The sequence below is a fragment of the Chrysochloris asiatica genome, unplaced genomic scaffold (genome assembly GCF_000296735.1).
Source record: "Chrysochloris asiatica unplaced genomic scaffold, ChrAsi1.0 scaffold00029, whole genome shotgun sequence".
NCBI classification, from domain to species: domain Eukaryota; kingdom Metazoa; phylum Chordata; class Mammalia; order Afrosoricida; family Chrysochloridae; genus Chrysochloris; species Chrysochloris asiatica.
The window spans coordinates 5,037,232-5,058,287 of record NW_006408547.1 but is presented as its reverse complement, the minus strand read 5'-3'; the positions used below and the strand labels follow the sequence as shown (position 1 = coordinate 5,058,287).

The 21,056-nt window shown below is 38.5% G+C and overlaps 1 protein-coding gene across 1 annotated transcript in view; it reads right to left on the bottom strand.

Moving 5' to 3' along the window:
* Positions 1–10,635: 10,635 nt before the first annotated feature.
* Positions 10,636–21,056, bottom strand: part of LOC102822657 — a 23,051-nt gene continuing 12,630 nt past the window's right edge. Inside the window, exons 2-4 of the mRNA XM_006851536.1 lie at positions 20,074–20,240; positions 17,390–17,507; positions 10,636–11,039 (exon numbers count right to left, since the gene is read on the bottom strand). Coding sequence (XP_006851599.1) covers positions 10,636–11,039; positions 17,390–17,507; positions 20,074–20,240 — 689 coding nt within the window. The remainder of the gene's footprint in view (positions 11,040–17,389; positions 17,508–20,073; positions 20,241–21,056) is intronic.

Here is a 21,056-nt window from a genome sequence, read left to right as displayed (position 1 = left end):
GGATTTCAGGAAAAGTCAGTCTCAAGGAGTGGTCTCCCCAGGCTGGTATCACCCAGTGAAGAAACTCTAGGGCTCAGCCCCTGCCACTGGACTTCCTCCTGCTGGAATTGGCCACACAATATCCTTAGCAATGTTTGTTATCAAGTGTAATCACAGAATCACTTAAGATAAATACAATGGTAAATTGCTTCAGTGGATTGTTTCTTAGATTATATGAAGACTAACAAGAAAATTGATTTGTAAACATCTTCCTGCATCAAATTACAACATTAATAGGTACATTATTAGTACCTGAGAGGAAAGCTTTCTTGATTTTTCTTCTTCTTTTTCTTTACTATTCCATTCTCAGAAAAGTTATTGAGATAGGTTCACAAATATCATTATATTTTAGTTAAAATATCAGAAAATTTGACAAAATTGTTGTTGTTAAGTGCCATAGAGTCGGTTCTGACTCATAGTGTGACTCTGTATAGGGTTTCCGAGGAGCAACTAGTGACTTTGCTCCCAACCCTGAAGTTCAAACTGACCTTGAGGTCAAGAACTTATCCTATGGCACCACATACACACAAAAACTATAAAAGCAACAAAAACAACAGTGTGTGCAGATGAAACCATGTGATTTGAAGTGTCACTGTAGTTGAGCAATAATGACAGCTTTGACTGGACCACTTTTGTTCTTGTTAAGTGCCCTGAAGTCAGTTTTGACTCATAACGACCCTTCATATGGTTTCTGAGGATCGGCTGGTGGGTTTGAACCACCAAACTTGTGGCTAGCAGTCCAGGGCTTATCCTACAGCTACCAGGACCTTGTTGTTGTTTGTGTGCCTTAAAGTCACTTCAACTCACAGCTACCCTATACGGGTTTTCCGAGGAGCAGCTGATGGGTTTGAACTGCCAGCCTTGAGGTTAGCAGTCCAGTTCGTATTCTACCGCACCACACCAGGACTCCTCAAAAAGTTCAAAAAGGAAATTAGTGTAGAGCTTAGTGTAGCAGGTCTATTAATACATGAACACTGGGCATTCAAAAGATGTTTTGTTGTTGTAACTAACTACAGAGCTATTTCTATTTCAAATATTTAAAAGTTTCTGCTAAAACACTGCACAAAAATTCTACAGCCATTTTGGTGTCACCCCTGCTGACAATGTTTCCTGGTGCAGTCCACACCAACCTACGCATGCCAGTGGCCTTAGAAACAAAGAATTTAAGAGGACAACACTTACGTACACCCCAGATTACAAATATCCAAGATGAGGACAACTCCTACTTGCCCTTGAAAAAAACCAAACCAAAAACTTCTTCTTCATAATCACCTTCACTTGGTGCACGTGCAGCTTTGAAATCACTGAAAAGGCTTGGAGCCTTTTCTTGCTCTAAAATAATTAAATAAGAAACACATGCATGGTTCTTGCCTACAAATGCTTAAAGACCCAGTTAGGAATGGATCTCATTGTAATCTGGGGATTACCTGCAATGTCTTTGCTCATACAGAGGCCAGCCAGACGGTGGGCAGTCAATTCTGACTCGTAGCAACCTCATAGGTCAGAATGGAGCTGCCTCATGGAGGCTTTTCATAGCTGTAATCTTTACAGGGAGGCCTGGTGTGGCGCTGTAAAATAAGCGCTCAACTGCAACATCGGTTTGAACTGCAAGGTTGGTGGTTAATATTCACCAGCCGCTTCTTGAACCACTATACAGGGTTGCTGTGAGTCAAAACCAACTCAACAGCACTTAACAATGACAACAATCTTTACAGAAGCAAACTACCACATCAGCCTCTAGCAGTTGAAAGCTTTAACCACGGTACCATCAGGGTTCCTTTAATAAAGGCCAGTTGTCAGTAGAATAAGTATTTGGTAGTATACGTCAAGCAATCTACACACTGCACAGCTATGTACAATTTTGGAAGTGCAGTGGCTCTGTAGGATAAGCAATGGTTTGCCAATGAGGCTTTCTGCTTCCACAAAGATTTACAGCCTCAGAAAACCTATACAGAGCCACTGAGTTGGAACCTACACAACAGCACTTAATAGTAACAGCATGCACAATCTTACCAAACGCTAATGTCCAGGCCAGGAATCCACAACAAAAGCAGCTCCCTCGTATGATCAACGGAACTAAATGATGCTAATTAACTCCACCTGAGACACACTGGCCCATTAACAACAACAAAAAAAGTCATTGCCACCGAGTGGATTCTGACACATAGAAATGCCCCATAACCTTTATGGAAGCAGATAGCCATGACTTTCTTCCACAGAGCAGGTGGTGGATTCAAATGACCAAGCTTGAAGTTGGCAGCTAAGCTGTACCACCAAGACTCCCGACATTAATGGTAGTGGTGGTGGTGGTAGTGTGCCGTGGAGTCAGTTGCAACTCATAACGACCCTGTATAGGGTTTCCAAGGCTGTAAATATTTATGAAAGCAGAAAGTCTCATCTTTCCCTCTTGGAGCACCTGGGGGACTAGAACTACTGACCTTGCAGTTAACAGCCCAACTTGTAACCCACTACATTACCAGAGCTTCTTCCTTACATTAATGTTGTTGTTGTTAAGTGCCGTCGAGTCGGTTCCAACTCATAGCGACCCTGAATAGGATGTCCAAGGAGCAGCTGGTGGATTTGAACCTCTGACTTTGCAGTTCAAACCATCCTTTCAGTTCAGTGCATTAATCTGCAGTGCCACACCAGAAGTCCCCCTTATATTAATAGTACTATGTAATTATACAGAACGCTATGTTATACAGAACGCTGTCTTTGATTTTAGAAGGAATTTGAAGCAGAGGAGAGTTGACATTTTATTTGTAAGGAATATTCTAGACTTAATATCACATCAGAAACTCAAGCATGTCAAAACCTGGATATGAGAGTTATTTGTGAACTATTTCTGGACTTGATAAAGAAGATATAAAGACCTGGGCACAAACACACATGCCTTAATAAATCTATTAACCTGCTCCAACCCCCACTATTTTGTTTATTTTGTTTCCTACTGTTCTCTTACAATTTGGTTTAAAAACAAAAGAAAAATGTACATATATAATATTTTTTAAACCATCGCCACTTGCAGATTGCTAAAAAATGAGATAAAAATGAAATAGAAAGAAGCATGCTGTGGTTGTCCTTATTGTGTGGTATCAAGTCACGTCTGACTCACAGTGATCCTGTATAGCATTTCCAAGAGTGGTTGGCGAGTTTGAACTGCCCACCTTGCAGTTACCAGTCCAGTGTTACAGTTATTCTTTTATATCTAGAACCTAAAGCCCCCACTAGTAAATAGAGATCTTTTCGTGGATCAAAAGTCTATTCACTGGGCATGTTTTTCTTTCAAAAGTTATTCCGAAATTATGTATAGGTTCACAAGCAAATGGCCATGCTGGAAACAAGATGAAGTCGGTCTTTGTTTGTAAAAACTAGGCATCCATTACAAACACCAGGAACCTACCCAACAATCTACTTGTTTCCTCCTCCCTCTTTTTCTTCCACAATAATGACTTTACACTATTGGCTGTCAAACCTGTTAGGAAGTTACCATACCACCAAATCTTCATCCAAAATAGAGAACAGGTACGAATATGCAATGGGGAAAATTAATTTTAAAAAATTCTAGCAGACAAAAATTGATACAAATCAAACAGAGTATGTCAGTAAATGCTAAAACAGAAGAATTAAGTTTAGTCAACCATTTCCTAGCTGATAGTGACTTCTGTGCTTAGATAGGGTTATTGTCGGCTCCAGAGCATATCCAGCAAGTCGGGATGTCTGGTGGTGGTGGTGGTATGCCGTGGATCGGTTCCGAGTCATAGCAACCTTGTATAGGGTTTCTGAGACTGCAAATCTTTACGGGAGCAGAAAACCTCATCTTTCTCTCGCGAAACAGCTGGTAGTTTCAAACTGTTGACCTTAAGGTTTGCAGCCCGATTTGTAAGAGCTCCTGTATGTCTGCTTAGGAACAAGAATATCATGTTATTGTTGCTAAGTTCTGACTCACGACTTTTATTCAAGGGGTTCTGGTGACTGTAGGATAAGCACTGGATTGCTACAGGTAAAGTGAATATTCAGCAGCTCCTAGGAAACCCCATACGGGATCAGTGTGAGTTCGAACCAACTCAAGGTCCGAACAACTACCTCTTTTAAAGGCTTGGCAATCAATATGTATATTCTTTTGGAGGTCTGGACTCGCAGTGTGGCACTAGAGGATAAGCACTGGACTTCAAGCCACAGGTCAGCGATTCAAACTCACCAGCTGCTCCTCAGAAACCCTGAACAGGGTCACTATTAGAATCAACTGGACGATACTTAACAACAACAACAGTTGGAGGGCTAACAATTTTAGTAACTGAGTCTAACTTGTCAAAAAGCCAGATAAAAAGGGGAAAAGGTGAAAAGGTGAAATTCAAGCATAATACACTTGGGTTGACGTTAACATATAAATTCCTAGCCATTTAAAATGATGTAAAATAGAAAAAGCTTACTCCAATTACATTTTTTGAAATTAAGTTACTATAAAATTGAGTAAAAAAAAAAGTGTGGCAAAATGGCATCAACATGACAAAAGGCTAGACGTGTACATAAAATGAAGTGAGACAGGAGAAGCATGGCACGTGGGGGCGGCTGTTCAACTTGCAAATGAAAGCTATAAACAGAACAAAACAATGCAGATTAAACATCGTGTTTGACAGATTGACACATACAAAAAGAAAAACTTTAAAGAACCATATGGCATGATTGGTCCTACACTGTCTGAAAGAAGGACACTTTATTTATTCTACCTAAAATAACTCAATAATGATTTTCAAACATTTTTTTAGAAGAAGAGCCATTTTTATATACAAGATCCCAGATGCTCCACCTAAAACACATAGTCCTCTAGAAACCTCTGAGGAGCTCTGAGGAAGCCTGGAAGGCTACTGACCAGTTCAAAACTCAGTGCTGTGCTTAACTACCACCCTTCAGAGTTAACAGATACCAATATAACTTCAGTAGTGGGAGGGGGAAACTCAACAGAAACAAACAAAACTCTAGATTCATCTGGGTAGCCTCTGAAAGTCGGCATGCCTCAGGCTGGCTGCCTTCATGAACTTGATGAAATATCTTTAAGCTGATGACTCCAGATTATATCCAGTCTCCCAGGTGGTGCAAATGGCTATCATGCTCAGTTACTAATTGAAGCCTGGCGAGTCTAGTCCTCCCAGGTGTGTCTCTGAAGAAATTTCTTGCAATCTGCTTCAGTTACTGAAACCCTGTGGAGCACAGTTCTCTGCCATGGATAGGACCACCCTGAGTCAGAGTGGACTGCCAACAACTGGGAACTAGTCTTTTATCTAATGCTTTATAATTATCTATATTCAATAGAAGGAGCTCTGATAATGTAGTGGTTACGCGTCAGGCTGCTAACCTCAAGGTCAGCAGTCCAAAACTACTAGCTGTTCCAAAGGAGAAAGATGAGGCTTTTTGCTCATGTAAAGATGTACAGCCTCAGAAACCCTATGAGTCGAACCAACTCCACAGCACATAACCACCACCTCCAAACTCAATAGAGTGGAAAGATCTGATATCTTTTCCAACACATCTGTAACTTATCACTTACCACCTCCACTGAAACTCCCTACCGTGAGCTACCATCCTCCCTTACCTGAATGATTTCCATAGTCTCTTTATTGGTCTCATACTTAGCCTTTCCCCTATATTCTCTCCTCAAACTATCAGCCAGGGTAGTCCTAATATTGTTGTTGTTGCTAAGTGCCATCAAGTCAGTTCTGACCTATAGCAACCCTGTAATAGGGTTTCCGAGGAGCGGCTGGTGAGCTTGAATTACTGACCTTACGTGATCTTATTTCACTATTCTGCTCAAAACCATCCTGTGACTCTCCATTTCACTAGAATAAAAGTGAAAGTTCTTCGATGGCCTACACTGTCATATGTTGGCCGGCTCCATTTCAGAATGAAAACTTAGCCTGCTGCTGACGTGCTGTTGGCAGGTAACCCCTCAGCTGTCAGCCCCTTCAGAAGTCGTCTCAGTTCAGGAGATTCACCTCAACCAAGGTCGCAGAGCCTTCCTAGGGCAGCCACCTGGGGTTAAAGCTCCCAACTTGGAATGACTTTGAGAGGCCACTTTAGGTCTAGAGCTCCACGGGGTAGCTGGCTGAAGCTGTTGCTGGGCCTGTATGGCAGCTCAAATTCTCATTCTGTCCTCTTTTCTTCTCCTCTTTTCCATAAATTGTGATTCTAAAAGCACAATTCTATCCTAGGATCTCTTTCTGGTGAACCCAACCTGCAACAAATGTCCTACATACTATTTTGTTGTTATTAAGTGTCATCGAGTCAATTTCAACTCATAGCGACCCTGTTTAGTGTTTCTGAGGACTCTCTGACTTCAACATCTTACCTCTGCTTCGGTACACCGGTCTCTCTGATGCATCTTCAAGAAGCTATTCCTTCCACCTGGAACACTTTTCCCCAGATATCGGCATTAGTTATCTTACCTCCTTTCTAATATGCTTGAATGTTACTTCTAATAAATGATTGTTTTAATAAGTTGTTAACTTGTTTAAACAAGTCCACAAGAGGCAAAATTTGACCTTGCCCATATCCCACCTGAAATGAGAGATCATCTCAAGAACAGATAATAATGACCAAAGACCAAAAGAGTTGTGGGATGACATCAAGAATGTCATACAGGAAGAAAACAAAAGGTCATTAAGAAGACAAGAAAGAAGGTAAAGACCAAAAGGGATGCCAGAAGAGACTCTGAAACTTGCTTGCCAGTGTAGAGATGCTGAAGCAACTGGAAGAAATGAGGAGGTAAAAGAGCTGAACAGAAATTTTGAAAGGGCAGTTCAAGAAGACAAAGGCAAGTATTATAATAAAACATGTAAAAATCTGGAGTTAGAAAACCAAAAGAGAAGATTATGCTCAGCATTTCTCATGCTGAAAGAACTGAAGAAAAAAATCCCAAGACTCAACTTGCAATATTGAAGCATTCTATGGGCAAAATATTGAACGATTCAGAAATCATCCAAAGAAAATAGAAGGAATACATAGTAACTGAACCAAAATGAAATAGTCAATGTTCAACCATTTCAAGAGGTAGCAGATGATTAAGAGTTAATGGTAATGAAGGAAGAAGTCCAAGGTGCACTGAAGGTACTGACAAAGAACAAGTGTCCAGGAATTGATGGGACACAAATTGAAATCTTTCAACACACTGACACAGCACTGAAGGTAGTCACTCATCTCTGTCAAGAAATTTGGAAGATGGTTACCTTGCCAATTGAATGGAAGAGATCCATATTCATGCTCATTCCAGAAAGGTGACCCAACAAAATGAGGAAATAATCAAACAATATCATTAATATCACATGCAAGTAAAATTTTGCTAAAGATAATTAAAAAAAAAAAAAAACTATGACCGTACACTGACAGGGAACTGCCAAAAGTCCAAGCTGGATTCAGATGAGGATGTGGAATGAGTGATATCATTGTTGACGTCAGACGGTTCTTGACTGACAGTAGAAAATACCAGGAAATGTTTGCCTGTGCTTTATTGACTATGCAAAGGTTTTTGACTCTGTGGATCATGACAAGCTCTGGATAACATTGCAGGGAATGAGTATTCCAGAACACTTAGTTGTGCTCCTGAGGAACCTGTGCACAGACCAAGAGGCAGTCTTTAGAACAGAACAAGGGGACACTGAATGGTTTAAAATTACGAAAAGTGTGTACCAGGGCTGTGTTCTTTCACCATACTTATTCAATCTCTATGCCACACAAATAATCCCAAAATCTGAATTATATGAAGAAGAACATGGCATCAGGATTGGAGGAAGACTCTAACAACCTGTGCTATGCAGATGATACAATTTTGCTTGCTTGAAAGCAAAGAGGATTTAAAATACTTACTGATAAAGATCAAGGACCAGACTTCAGTATGGGTTATACCTCAGTGTAAAGAAAAAAAAAAAACTTCACCACTGGAGCAATAAATAACACCAATGATAAATGGAGAAAAGATTGAAGTTGTCAAAGATTTCATGTTACTTGGGTCAACCATCAACACTCATTGAAACAATAGTCAAGAAATGAAACAACATATTGTACTAGGCAAATCTACTGCACAAGACCTCTTTAAGGCATTCATGATCAAAGATATCAGTTTGAGGACTAAGGTGTGCCTTACCCAAACTATGATATTTTCAATGTGCATTTGAAAGTTTAGATAGTGACTAAGGAAGACCATAGAAGAACTGATACATTTGAGTTATGGTGTTAGAGAAGAATATTGGAAGTACCATGAACTACCAGAAGAACAACAAATCTGTGTTGGAAGAAGTACAGCCAGAATGCTCTATAGAAGTCAGGATGGACAGATTTCATCTCTCATACTACAGACATATTATCAGGAGGGACCAATCCCTGGAGAAGGACATCATGCTGGGTAAACTGGAGGGTCACTGAGGAAGATGAAGACCCCTAATGGACTCAAGCTTAACAGCAATTGTAAGAATGACACAAGACTAAACAGTGTTTTGTTCTGCTGTACATAAGGTCACTATGAGTCAGCATTGCCTTAACGGCATCGAACCACAACAAACAATAAGTACTGGACTGCTAACCCCAAAGGCTGGCAGTTCAAATCCACCATAAACCCTATACAGGGTCACTATGAATTGGAACCAACTTAAGGACACTTACAATAACAAATGAGCCTGGGTTCCTGTTGTGGCACTGTAGGATAAGCGCTGGACTGCAGACCACAAGGTTAGCAGTTCAAATCCTCCAGATGCTCCTCAAAAATCCTATACAGAGTCACTGTGAGTCAGAACTGACTCAAGTGCACTTAACTACAACAACAACGAATGAGGCTAACCTAATTCAGGTAAGATAAAGAAACAAGAAAAACATTTTTTAGGAGAAAGAGTTCTCATTTTTGCAATTCATTTGCTTACCTTTCTGAATCTATATTTCTCTTCTTCTTCTTCTTTTTTAATGATTTATGTTGTGTTTTTTTTAAAAGAAAGTTTGTTAATTACTATTTTAAATACATAAAAAGTGTAGTGGTGAGAACTCAGATTTGGATTTCAATTTGCCAACTCTGCCACTCTACATTGGTGCGGCCTGGGACAAGTCAGCTCAGTCCTTTTCTCCTCTTTTTTTCGGGGAAGTTGGGGTAATGATACTGCTTATACTTCTTAACGTAGTTATGAGGATAAAATGACCTAATATAAATAACAGGCTATGACAACCATAAAGAGCCATGTAAATATTAGGAATTACTGAGAGATAGTCCTAGGAAATAGACGTGCCAAAAAAGTTCATGAGCATTGTACTTGCCTCCTGGCCCTATGAAACTGTCTTTTGAGCCATGTTCAAATTGAAATGGACTGACAGCTTTCAGCAGCATTGAGAAGACTAACCCAGGAGACTGGGGGTCACTCCAAGAACATAGTGGCCATCTAATAAACATTACCCGGGACAATACAGACTAGTGACCAGCTAATACAGTCTAAGCACTTACACTGCACAAAATTCTAATATTTTTACTCTCCTTGCATTGACTTCAATCACTGCAGACTTTATTCTAATCTCTATGGTCCATGTAAGAAAATCACATAGGATTTCAAAGATCTAGTTCTATATACATTCATCAAAAGAACTTTAAATTTTAAAACAAGCCATATGTCTGGTTATTTGAGATTAAAGGTCTAAGTCTTTTTTAATGTATTTTGAACTCTAAGTTTTTATATTTATCTCTGTTGCTGTGATACAAAATAACCATTCTTAGCTGAAAAATAAAATAATTCCTTGAAGTATCAACTATTTTTATGTTTGCTTCCGTTCATTTTTCATTTAATGGAGTGAAATGTCCTTGTCCATAACCTCAAATCCACAAACTTGATTGATTTCAGAAGGTGCAATAGAGGCCCACCCCACAATGCAGAATGATAGGCCACCTAGAGGCTGGCACTGATAAAACCTACAATAGTCTAATATTTACTATTACAATATACATCTGCATTGCAGGTGGGCTGCAGATCCCACCATAGTCAATTCCTTTAATTATATAATTCTATGTTTAAAACAGAGTACTGGTGTGGTGCTGTGAGTTAATGTGCTGGACTGAAGTCAATTTGAATCTCAAAGTCAATGGTTCAAGCTTACCTGCTGCTCCCCGGAAACTCTATAAAGGGTCACTATGGGTCAGAATCGACTCATGGACCCTTATCAACAACAACAATGTTTCAAACAGTTAATGACAATGTTCATCATAGAGATGCCATTATTCAAAGTCATAATTCTGCAGTTAGACATAATAATTACATGAGTGCTAAAGAGGGACAAAGAAAGCAAACGTTATGACCTCACATTATGACTTTGAACACAGTTCCTATTACCATATAAGTAGAAGGTGACTGTGAGTCCTGATACAGACAGATTTGAAGCAACTTTCCTAAGTCTTCTGGACCCACTTGTATAGGGACAAATCCCTGTCTGGAGTGAGGCAAATCTGCGAATCCATCTTCTATACTCATGACGGTGTGTGTGTGTTTTTGGCCTTGAAAAAAATCAGTGATACATCAGATTACTCAGGCTCTTCTTTAAAGCAATTGTCCATTGAAAATATCTCATTTAAAGATATTAAGCACTCCTCCTATTTTTCTTCATAGCTTTATATAACTTAATATCCAGGCTTGGAAAACTGGAAACTTCCTCCAGATCAAACAACTCCTTAAATCTATCTACAAATTTATTTTCTTTCTCCAACCTGAATTTCATAACCCAGAGAATGATAGTAGTTTCTTTGCACAGATGGTCAAAGGTAATGAGGAGTTCTTCCAGAAAAGGATGAGCGTAGACAACATCCGCTGCCAGGATATAGTCAAAATTGTTTGAAGATCTGGGGAAGTTCTTATCTAAAGCAACTCCCCAAGAGAGCTCTTTAACCTGAGGCAGGTGTTTGCATCTCATTTTGGTGTTTCGGGAAACATTATATTGCAAATTTCCGAGTAATTCGGGTAAATCTGTGGCAGTCACACGTGCACCTGTGAAGCAAACGACAGTGGACAAAGTTACTCTCATGGAATAAAGTAAAACTTCCAAGTTTTAACCCAGCATTCATTCTGCAATTCTGCATCATTGCTAGTTCCAAAGAAAGGACTGGGCTGTACACACAGAAGGGAATTTTTTTAAATGGACGCTAAGAACTGCATATCTTCAAAAGTTTGTGAGAAAAACATGCCATCATCTTTAATGCCATTTTCAACAATCCTTTTGAAGCCCCTTGTACTTTCCACTAATAAACAAACAAACACAAAACCTTAACATTCTGTTGGTATATATACACATTTTTCTTTCTTGTTGACTTTTGGTTTTGTGTTGTCGTTGTTGCTGTTGCTGCGGGCTTCTATTTATCTATTACATGTTAGGAGAAAAACAATTGAGAAAAGGAGAATTTCACTATATTTGGTACCCTCATTGGCACAATTAGAAGTCGTTGATGAAAGATGAATAAGTAGTTCCCTAAGAGATTCCTTGTAAACCGCATACAGGGTCATTATGAGTTGGAACCGACTCAATAGAGTGTACCAACAATAACAAAAGATCTCTGGGCCTCGGAAAAGTCAGATCAAATAAACGCAGATGACATCAGGTCTACTATAGTTGAAAGGAACACTCAAGTGTGACAAGACTTTTCAGTGGCATTCCATTAAAAATATCATGACATCCATGGTTATGTCCAAATCTTCAACCCTATCATCAGTGTGAATTGTCACCCCAAAAGATGTGTAAAACCTACCCCAACATGCATAGAGTGATCTGGAAGTCAAAGAGTATAGATTCACAACATCTATAATCACCGATGCTCAAACAAAGAAGGTATTAACTATTAAAAGTAATAGTTGTAGTCATTTTAAGCAAGAAATTGGAAGAAACAAACTTGTAGAAATAAATTCATATAGAACCAATAGAAATTGGCTCATAAAGCTCACTTTAAGCAATAGCAGAGCCTGAAGAGAATTTTAATATATCTGTTGTTATTGTTGTTGTTGTTGTTGTTGTTGTTAGTTCTCTTCGAGTTGGTTCCAACTCACAGCCACACTATGAACAACAGATAGAAGTACTGCCAGATCCTACACTATCCTCACAATCATTGCTTTAGCCTGTTGTTGATGCCACTGTGTCAGTCCACCTCATTGGACGTCTCCCACTTTTTCACTGATCCTCCACTTTACCAAGCATGATGTCCTTTTCCAGGGACTGGCCCCTTCTGATAACATGTCCAAAGTATGAGAGACAAGTCTCACCACCCTGGCTTCTAAGGATATACTTCCTTCAACACACATTTTTTGTTCCTCTGGCAGTCTCTGATATTTTTTCATATTCTTCTCCAACCCAAAAGCCTTGATTCTTATTCACTGTCCAATTTGCACATGCATATGAGGCAACTGAAACTACCATGGCTTGGATCAGACATACATTAGTCCTCAAAGTGACATCTTTGCTCTTGAACACTTCTAAGAGGTCTTGTCCAACATATTTGCCTACTGTAACATGTTCTTAGATTTCTTGACTGCTAATTCCATGAGTGTTGACTGTAGATTCAAACAAAATGAAGTCTTTGACAACTTTAATCTTTTTTCCATTTATCATGATGATATTTACTGGCCCAGTGGTGAGGATTTTTGTTTTCTTTACATTATGGTGCAATCCATACTGAAGGCTGTGGTCTTTGATCTTCATTAGTATTTTAAGTCCTCTTTGTATACAGCTAACAAGGTTGTATCATCTGCATATTGCAGGTTGTTAATGAGTCTTCCTCCAATCTTGATGCCATGTTCTTCTTCATATAATTCAGCTTCTCATATTATTTGCCTAACATATAGATCGAATATGTATGGTGAAAGAATACAATCCTGGTGCACATCTTTTCATATTTTAAACCATTCTGTATTCCCTTGTTCTGTTGGAACAACTGCCTCTTGGTCTATGTACATGTTCCTCCTCATCAGCACAATTAAGTGTTCTGGAATACCCATTCTTTCCAATGTTATCCAGTGTTTGTTATGACCTACACAGTCAAAGGCCTTGACACAGCCAATAAAGCACAGATAGACAGCTTTCTGTGTTCTCTGCTTTTAGTCAAAATCTATCTGATATCAACAATGACATTCCTAGTTCCGTGTCCTTTTCTGAATTCAGCTTGAATTTCTGGAAGTTCTCTGCTAACGTACTGTTCTAACCATTTTTAATTGTCTTCTTGTTGTTAAGTTTGTTGAGTTGGTTCTGACTCATAGAGACCCTGTATGGGGGTTTCAAGGAGCTGCTGGTGAGTTTGAAATCACCTTTGTGGCTCAAACTGACCTTATAGTCCAGCTTATTAACCCATAGCGCACACACCAGGACTCCCATTTTTAGTTACCTTCAGCAAAATGTTACTTGTATGTCATATTCATGACATTGTTCAATGATTTCTGCATTCCATTAGGTCACCTTTCTTTGGAATGGGCACAAATATGGATTTCTTCCAATCAGTTGGCCAGGTAGCAGTCTTCCAAATTTCTTGGCCAAATTTCTTGAGTAAATGCCTCCAGTGCTGCATCAGTTTGTTGAAAGATTTCACTTTGTATTCTATCCATTCTTGGAGGCTTGTTTCTCACCAATGCCTGCAGTGCAGCTTGAATTTCTTCTTTCTCTACCATAGGTTCTTTATCATATGCTACCTCTTGACATATTTGATTATCAACCATTTCTTTTTGGGTACAGTGAGTCTGTATATTCCTTCCATCTTCTTATATTATTATCATATGCATAACTTTTATTTACCAATAAAATAATATGCATAGATTTGGTACATTTTTTTTTAGTTTTTACATTCTGCGGGGGCGGGGAAAAGACAAGGGAAAGTTCGCAAATTTCTCAGTCCGTTTTATAAAAGTTGCAACTGATAAAAGTGATCACTTTTTGCATGTATAATCACCAATTCTGAGTACAATCAGAATTAAAATTTACATAGATAAGTCTGGCTGTGTTTTTTGGTTTTGCTTTTCTAATTACATAATTATGTATAGAACACTGTAGCCTCTATAACTTGGGACAATTTTCAAAGCAAACTCCTGCTTCCTTAATATAAGAAAGCAAGAAGAATGTTTCCATAGTCATCATCCAGTATGAAAAATTCACAGGCTGCTGTACCTTGGTAAAGGTAAATGATGCACCACTGCATTTGACTGGATCATTTTGATTTTAAGTAGTTCCAAGACACAAAACAAACTTAGCACTACCATATCTGTTTGAGTTTTCCAAAGCAAGGTATTAATACAAGATGTATTAAATTGGCAAAAATCCACAAGCTTAAAGAAAAGGAATTGAATATAAAATGTTTGCCAACTTTATCCTTTCTAATTTTACAACCTCTTCAAGTATTGAGACCTAGTTGGTTTCTGGATCCTATCCATGATGAAAACAACACAATCTTCTATTTTAACATCCTCAGTGCCATATTGTGTTCCATGTTTCTCTCTGTGATGTATAAAACTTTTCTTCCAATTTCAATTAATTGTGCTTCCCACAACATCAGCTAATTATAATAATGAATTTTATCATCTTTAGCAAGTTGACTATATACTTCCTTTTGAGAACTAAATATATTTTTCCAGTTTTCATTTCCAGTATTCAGTTTTTCCTGTGATGAAGCATCCTTAGCTTCTTGAAATCTTTCAGATATAAAAATGTTTTAAGCTGAGCAAAATCTTTTGTTTTCCAAGCATTGTTAATTCTGTTTTTATTAATGCTTTCCTTTTTAAATGTTTTTGCATGATTTCTTTTTCCATAGATGCAATGTGACTTGAGTTCATTGCTCTTGGATTCTGCTTATCTCTTCTATGTATGCCTGCCAGTCCACCCTGTAAGCATCTTCATATACCTGGGTTCTGAGCTTCATATTTGGGTTGCTGTTCTGTAGAAGATTAAAGGTATGAACTCAAAAGCTTCTTTGGACCACTAACCACCCTTGGTGGATGAAAACCATCTCAGTACACACACAAAACAGAGGGGAAACACTGGCGATTTCCACAGCCGACACATAGTTCTTACCCAGACGTGTCAGCACACCGCATACACCCACTGTACTTGCAGTAAGCAGGCTCCAGTCTCATAGTTTCCTGGCACAACAAAACAACCCCAGCAATCATAACTCATTCCCTTGAGTGTACCTCCCAAATTTGTTATTATGCCTTCCACTCGCAAGGTACAATGGGATCCTTTCATCTTCTTTTGATGCCTTCTACATCATTCAATATTTTACCCATTTGTTGTTGTTGTTAAGTGCCATCGAGTCGATTCTGACCCATAGGGACCCTGTATAGGGTTTTCAAGGAGCAGCTAGTAGACTCCCTCAATACTGCAAGTCAAAGCTTGAATGCTTTCTTCAGATCTTTCTGTTCTGGAAATGCTGAATGTGTTCTTTCCTTTTGGTTTTCTAACTCTAGGTCTTAGCACATTTCGTTATAATACTTTATCTTCTTGAGCTGCCCTTTGAAATTTTCTGTTCAGCTCTTTTACACCCTCATTTCTTCCATTAGCTCTAGCTTCTCCACACTCAAAAGCAAGTTTCAGAATCTCTTCTGACATCCAGTTTGGTCTAGGATTGATCAGTTCCCCAGCATAAGATAAGAACACACTAGGACAAAGAATAAGAAAATAGAACTGGAAGTGGAATCTAGTTCAATTCAGACAAAAATTAATAATAATGTGTTCCTTAGCCACAGTGGCAAATTTCTCTTGGCACTGATCATATTTTGCAAAAATATTAAAATTGGGGATAAATATTCATATCTCTAGTAGAATCACAGAACTAAAGACATTCATATTCTTATGTGGTGTGTCAGCATTTTCAACAAACCTATTCAAAGTTTCAAGACAAAGAATATCTCCTGCTCAGCCATTCCCTATTACTAAGTGATTTCAACTCACAGGGATTCTATACTTATGATCCTAGAATCTAGACTGACTAAACTTGACTTCCTTTTCTTGATATTTATTTTGGAATAGACCAATTAATTTTAATAAAAATAATGACTTTCCAAAATATGAAGTCTCTCCTCAGTCAGGGAGCCTTCAGTTAGAAATCAAATAGTAGCACAGACTACTCCAAATACAACAATGACTTTGGAGAGAAACTGCTAAATCAGGACAGAGAAATTTTTTTTAATATTTGGGAGGACCTTTAAGGGTCCTTATTTGCTCAGCATTTAAAAAGGTGTAAATTGCTAAAGTTTTAATTCCTCTCAAGGTTTTAGAGTGGCAGGTGTGCACTTCTGAAGCTCAAGAAAATCAAGACAGATTGAGGTAGGTACATCAAAGATGGCAGCTAAATGAAGACAATGAAATAGACAACAACAAAAGACTGATCTGAAACAGGGTTAGGCATACTAGAAACTAACACAGACTTAGTTGGAAAGAAGATGTTGCTAAGAGGAAAAGGATCACAAAAGAAGAATAGAAATGAACTGAGATAATAAATCCCAGGGTGGAAAAACCAAACCCAGTGCTATAGAGTTAATTCCAACTCCAAGCAACCCCGCAGGAAAGAGCAGAACGGTACGTCTTTCCAGAAGCAAACTGCTTCAGCTTTCTCCCACAAAGTGGCTGGTAGGTTCCAATCACTGACCATTCAGTTAGCAATCCAGTGTTTAACCTACTCTGCCATCAGGGCTCCTTCAAATTATTCCCTCCCTCCATCTGTACACTTCCTTATTAGTATCATGATCAGGACCCTCACCTGTCATGTGGGAAACTGAGGTTCGATTCCCCAGTAGGGAGTCAGATGAACTTTGAGTCCTGGTGTGATGATGAAGGATAAGCACTGGAATGGTAACCACAAGGTTGGCAGTTCAAAACCATCAGCTGCTTTCAGAAATCATGTACAGGGTCGCTATTAGTCAAAGCCGACTTCACAGCACAAAACAAGAACACCATGTATTTTTAAAAGGACAGATGCTTTTTCATAAAAGTATAGAATTTCAACACCCAAAAGGAATATAGAGTTACATGGGAGCGTTGATGTATGGCTAACGTATATCAGAATTAGCAACAGTAGATTCTGACAATATCTAGTATTTTACACTTCTCCAGCAACCAGGATGCTTGGGCACACCTTCCATAGAAAATCGAATATCACTTCATGGAAAAAATGAATGCAAATCCCATCAAAATTTTGTAGGAAACTATTATAATAACTTCAAAAAAGGTAGTAGTTGTTGTTGTTGTTTTATGAGACTCAAAAGTGAAAATAGATCCGTGTCCCAGTGCACTGAATAGTAAAAGCAACTACTGATACTTAAGCATTCAATTATCTGATCCTATTTAATTAAAAAAAAAAAAATCTACTTACCTAGTAAACTTGCCACAATAGAGACTAACCCTGTTCCAGCTCCAATCTCAATTACATTTTTGTCAACGATATTGTATTGCTTTATATTTGTTTCCAGAAAATAGCATAGAACTAGAGCCTATAAAAGTTAAGAAATAAAATTAAAAATTGGTGCAAGGCAAGTAATAGCAGAAAGCATGCAGATCGCAGTAACGCTGCTATATAGGTGTGTGCATGTATGCATATGTTTACATATTGCTTATATACAAGGGAACTCAAAAAGTCCATTATCTTTAATTCCCTTTTTTCCACAACATTTTTACACTCCTTTACGTATATACAGATCTATTTGTTGTTGTTGTTGTTAAGTGCCGTGGAGTTGATTCTGACTCATAATGACCCTGCACAAGGTTTCTGAGGCTGTAAATCATTATGGGAGCAGAAAGCCTCATCTTTCTCACGCGGAACTGCTGGTAGTTTCGATCTGCTGACCTTGAGGTTGGCAGCTGGACTCATAACCACTATGCTACCAGAGCTCCTTGTATAGATCTATAGCTAGAGTTATATCCAAAGGGGCTTCAAAAGTTCACAAAAAATTCTGTTATCTTTGAATTTAATTTTTCCATGACCTTTATGAAGCCCATAAATGAGTGTAAGTACAGAATTATTGCTACAAAATCATAGAAACCTTTATTGAACAAAAATATCAAAATGGGAGGTTATCATTTCTCAACATATCTTCCATGTAGGTCTGTACACTTCTGAGGGCATTACTTTCATCCTCTAAACCTTCCCCCAAAGAATTCTGGAATCTTCTATTTCATACCACGTCAAAACGGCAGTTTGGGCATCTTCTAGAGACTCTAATTGTGTTCCTTTCAAATGCTCTTTGAGTATTGGGAACAAAAAAGAAGTCTACAGAGGCAAAATCAAGACTGCAGTTAGGATGGAGTAAGGCTTCCCAATGACATTCTCCTAGGATAGCCCTTATTACCCTCGAAGAATGAGCTGGTGCATTGTTACCTTCTCTGTTACAGTGACCTTCTCAGCTGACCTCTCTGCCTTGACTTTAACTGTCCCAGCAGATCCCCTCAGAAGCTACTGTTTTAAATGGACCTTTATTTTGAAAGTGTCCTAAGGAGACTACAAGTATTACCAAAAGAACTTGTCTACAGCCATCCACTGATCTCATAGAGCCATGTTTAAATACGTGTTTAAATACATGTGGAACCTCACTAGCAACACTTTTTGACTTAACCACTGCCATCAAGTCAATTCTGACTCATAGAGACCCTACATAGAGTTTCTGAGGTTGGAAATCTTTACAAGAGCAGAAAGCTTCATCTTTCTCCCACAGAGTGACTGGTGGGTTTGAACTGCTGAAATTGCAGTTCACAGCCCAGTGCTTATCTTACAGTGCCACCAGGACTCCGATACTTTTTCTCTTAGACATATATATTTGTGTGTGTGTGTGTGTGTGTGTGTGTGTGTGTGTCTAGATCACTACAGAATATCACCAGAAAGTGATATTTAGGTTAGATAGCTCAAATATTTAGGTTAGAAAAAGTCTTTGAGGATGGTGGGGAGGGAGGGTAGGAGAGAGAGAAAAAGAAAAAGAAAAAAAAAAAAACAGAAAACAATAATACAGAGGTCAGTTGCTTAGATTTGATTATTTATATTGAAAGAAAGCAACTTCTAATAATAAAAGAAGTGCGAGGTAATAGAAAGTCCTGGACAGAGAAGGAGAGGAAAAAACATACAACAAAACTCAACCACATACAAAGTCCAGACTTAGTTGATAAGACTGATGGAACCCTGAGACTGTGGCCCTTACACATCCTTCAAGCCTGATGTGAACTCACCCCCCAGGGATCAGCCTTCAGCCAAACCATAGACAGGCCAAGGAGAAACACTCCTCCTGCCATCAACTGCAGGAGCCCAAAGGATAGCTTTTACTAGAAAATAAAGTTCAGAAGGTAGGAAGGAGCAGGAAAAGAGGACTAAAGGAAACTGGGAATTCAAAAAAGAAGATGGGTAGGTTATTCCATCAAAGGCATTGCAACCAATATCACAAAATCAAATGTGTGTAAATTGTTGAATGAAAAACTAATTTGCTCCATGAAATTTCAGTTAAAAAAATTAAAACAAAGAAGTATGTAAATCAGCACTGGCAATGGTGAGAGCCTGCCAACCTTCAGGGGACGGTTGGTAAAGAAGAGGTGGTCTTTTGAAATATTCTGCATTTTGAGAGTTGGGCAAAGTTTAATCCACTCATCTAGCACAAACAGAGTCTTAAACAGGAAATTTTTGAGCCCAGGTGTGGTGGTGTAGGATCATCACTGGCCTGTAAGATCAGTTTGAACTGCCAAGTCAGTGATTCAAATCTACCAGTTGCTCCTCAGAGACCCTACACAAGGTCACTATGAGTCAGAACCAACTCAGCGGCACTAAACAACAACAACAAATTCAATTAGTCATTAAAAAAAAAAAAAAACAGAAGATGTTGTAAATAACATTCTGTGTTAATCTGACATTGAGAAAGTCAGAAATAGAATCGGTAGAAACTATTTCCCAGTTTTATGATCTCTAAATATTAGTGCTGCTTGAAGTAACAAAGTAGACTTTTCTTCTTTCCAATAGAATTTAGTAAATTAAAAACAGGCTAAAAATAATGGAAACAAAGCCAATTTTATAAGAAATTATACCGATGGCCAAACTACAGCACCGTAACAATCCATGGCTTCAGTAATCCGAATCTCATGACCCACAAAATGAAAACTTTCCCAGGAGGTGGTGGTTATTAGAGATGGAATAAAACATCTTGCCATAATCTCCTTAACAACCTGCTTGTCTTCAGAGTCCTCTCTGTTCTCTGAAAGGAAGAGAAAACGGCAGTGCTTATATTGATAAAGTCATGAAAACAAAGAGGGAGCAGATGGAAATACACCATTTATATTTATTTTAAACTACTTTTGAATATTCATTATCTCTAAATGTATTATAATAATAGGGTCAACTATGAAAATTACTCATAATATGAGCTAACATTTCATACATCAGATGGAAACATTTTTCTGATTTTAATTGAAGTTGAAATCATCACTATCAATTTCTGCAAGACTGTATGAAATAAGTAATTAAGAAACTTTTTAACAACAGTATCTTTTAAGGGCCACAAAAGACTTCTTTAAAGTGTTAAAATAAAAACAACACATTTGTCACTTTGAGTAGAAAGATGAGTCTGGATGAAGCCATGGTATTTTCAGTTGCCTCATATGCATTTGAAAGTTGGACAATGAATAGGAAGATTGAAGAAGAATTGACCCGTTTGGATTATGGTGTTGGTGAAGAATATTAAGTATATCAGGAACTGTCAGATGAACAAACAAAAGTCATCTAGAAGTACAGCCAACACGTTCAAGAATGAGCATGGTGAGACTTCTTCTGTACTTTAGACTTGTTATCAGGAGGGTCAGTACCTGGAGGGCATCATCAGCAAGAAAACAGGAAGGCCCTCAATGAGATGGACACCATGACTACAACAATGGACTGGACTGTAACAAAGATTGTGAAAACGGTGCGGAATCAAGCGGTGTTTCCTTCTGTTGTATATAGGGTCAGTGATGTGGCGCTTTTGCATATAGGGTCAGTGGTGTGGCACTGTTGTATATAGGGTCAGTGATGTGGC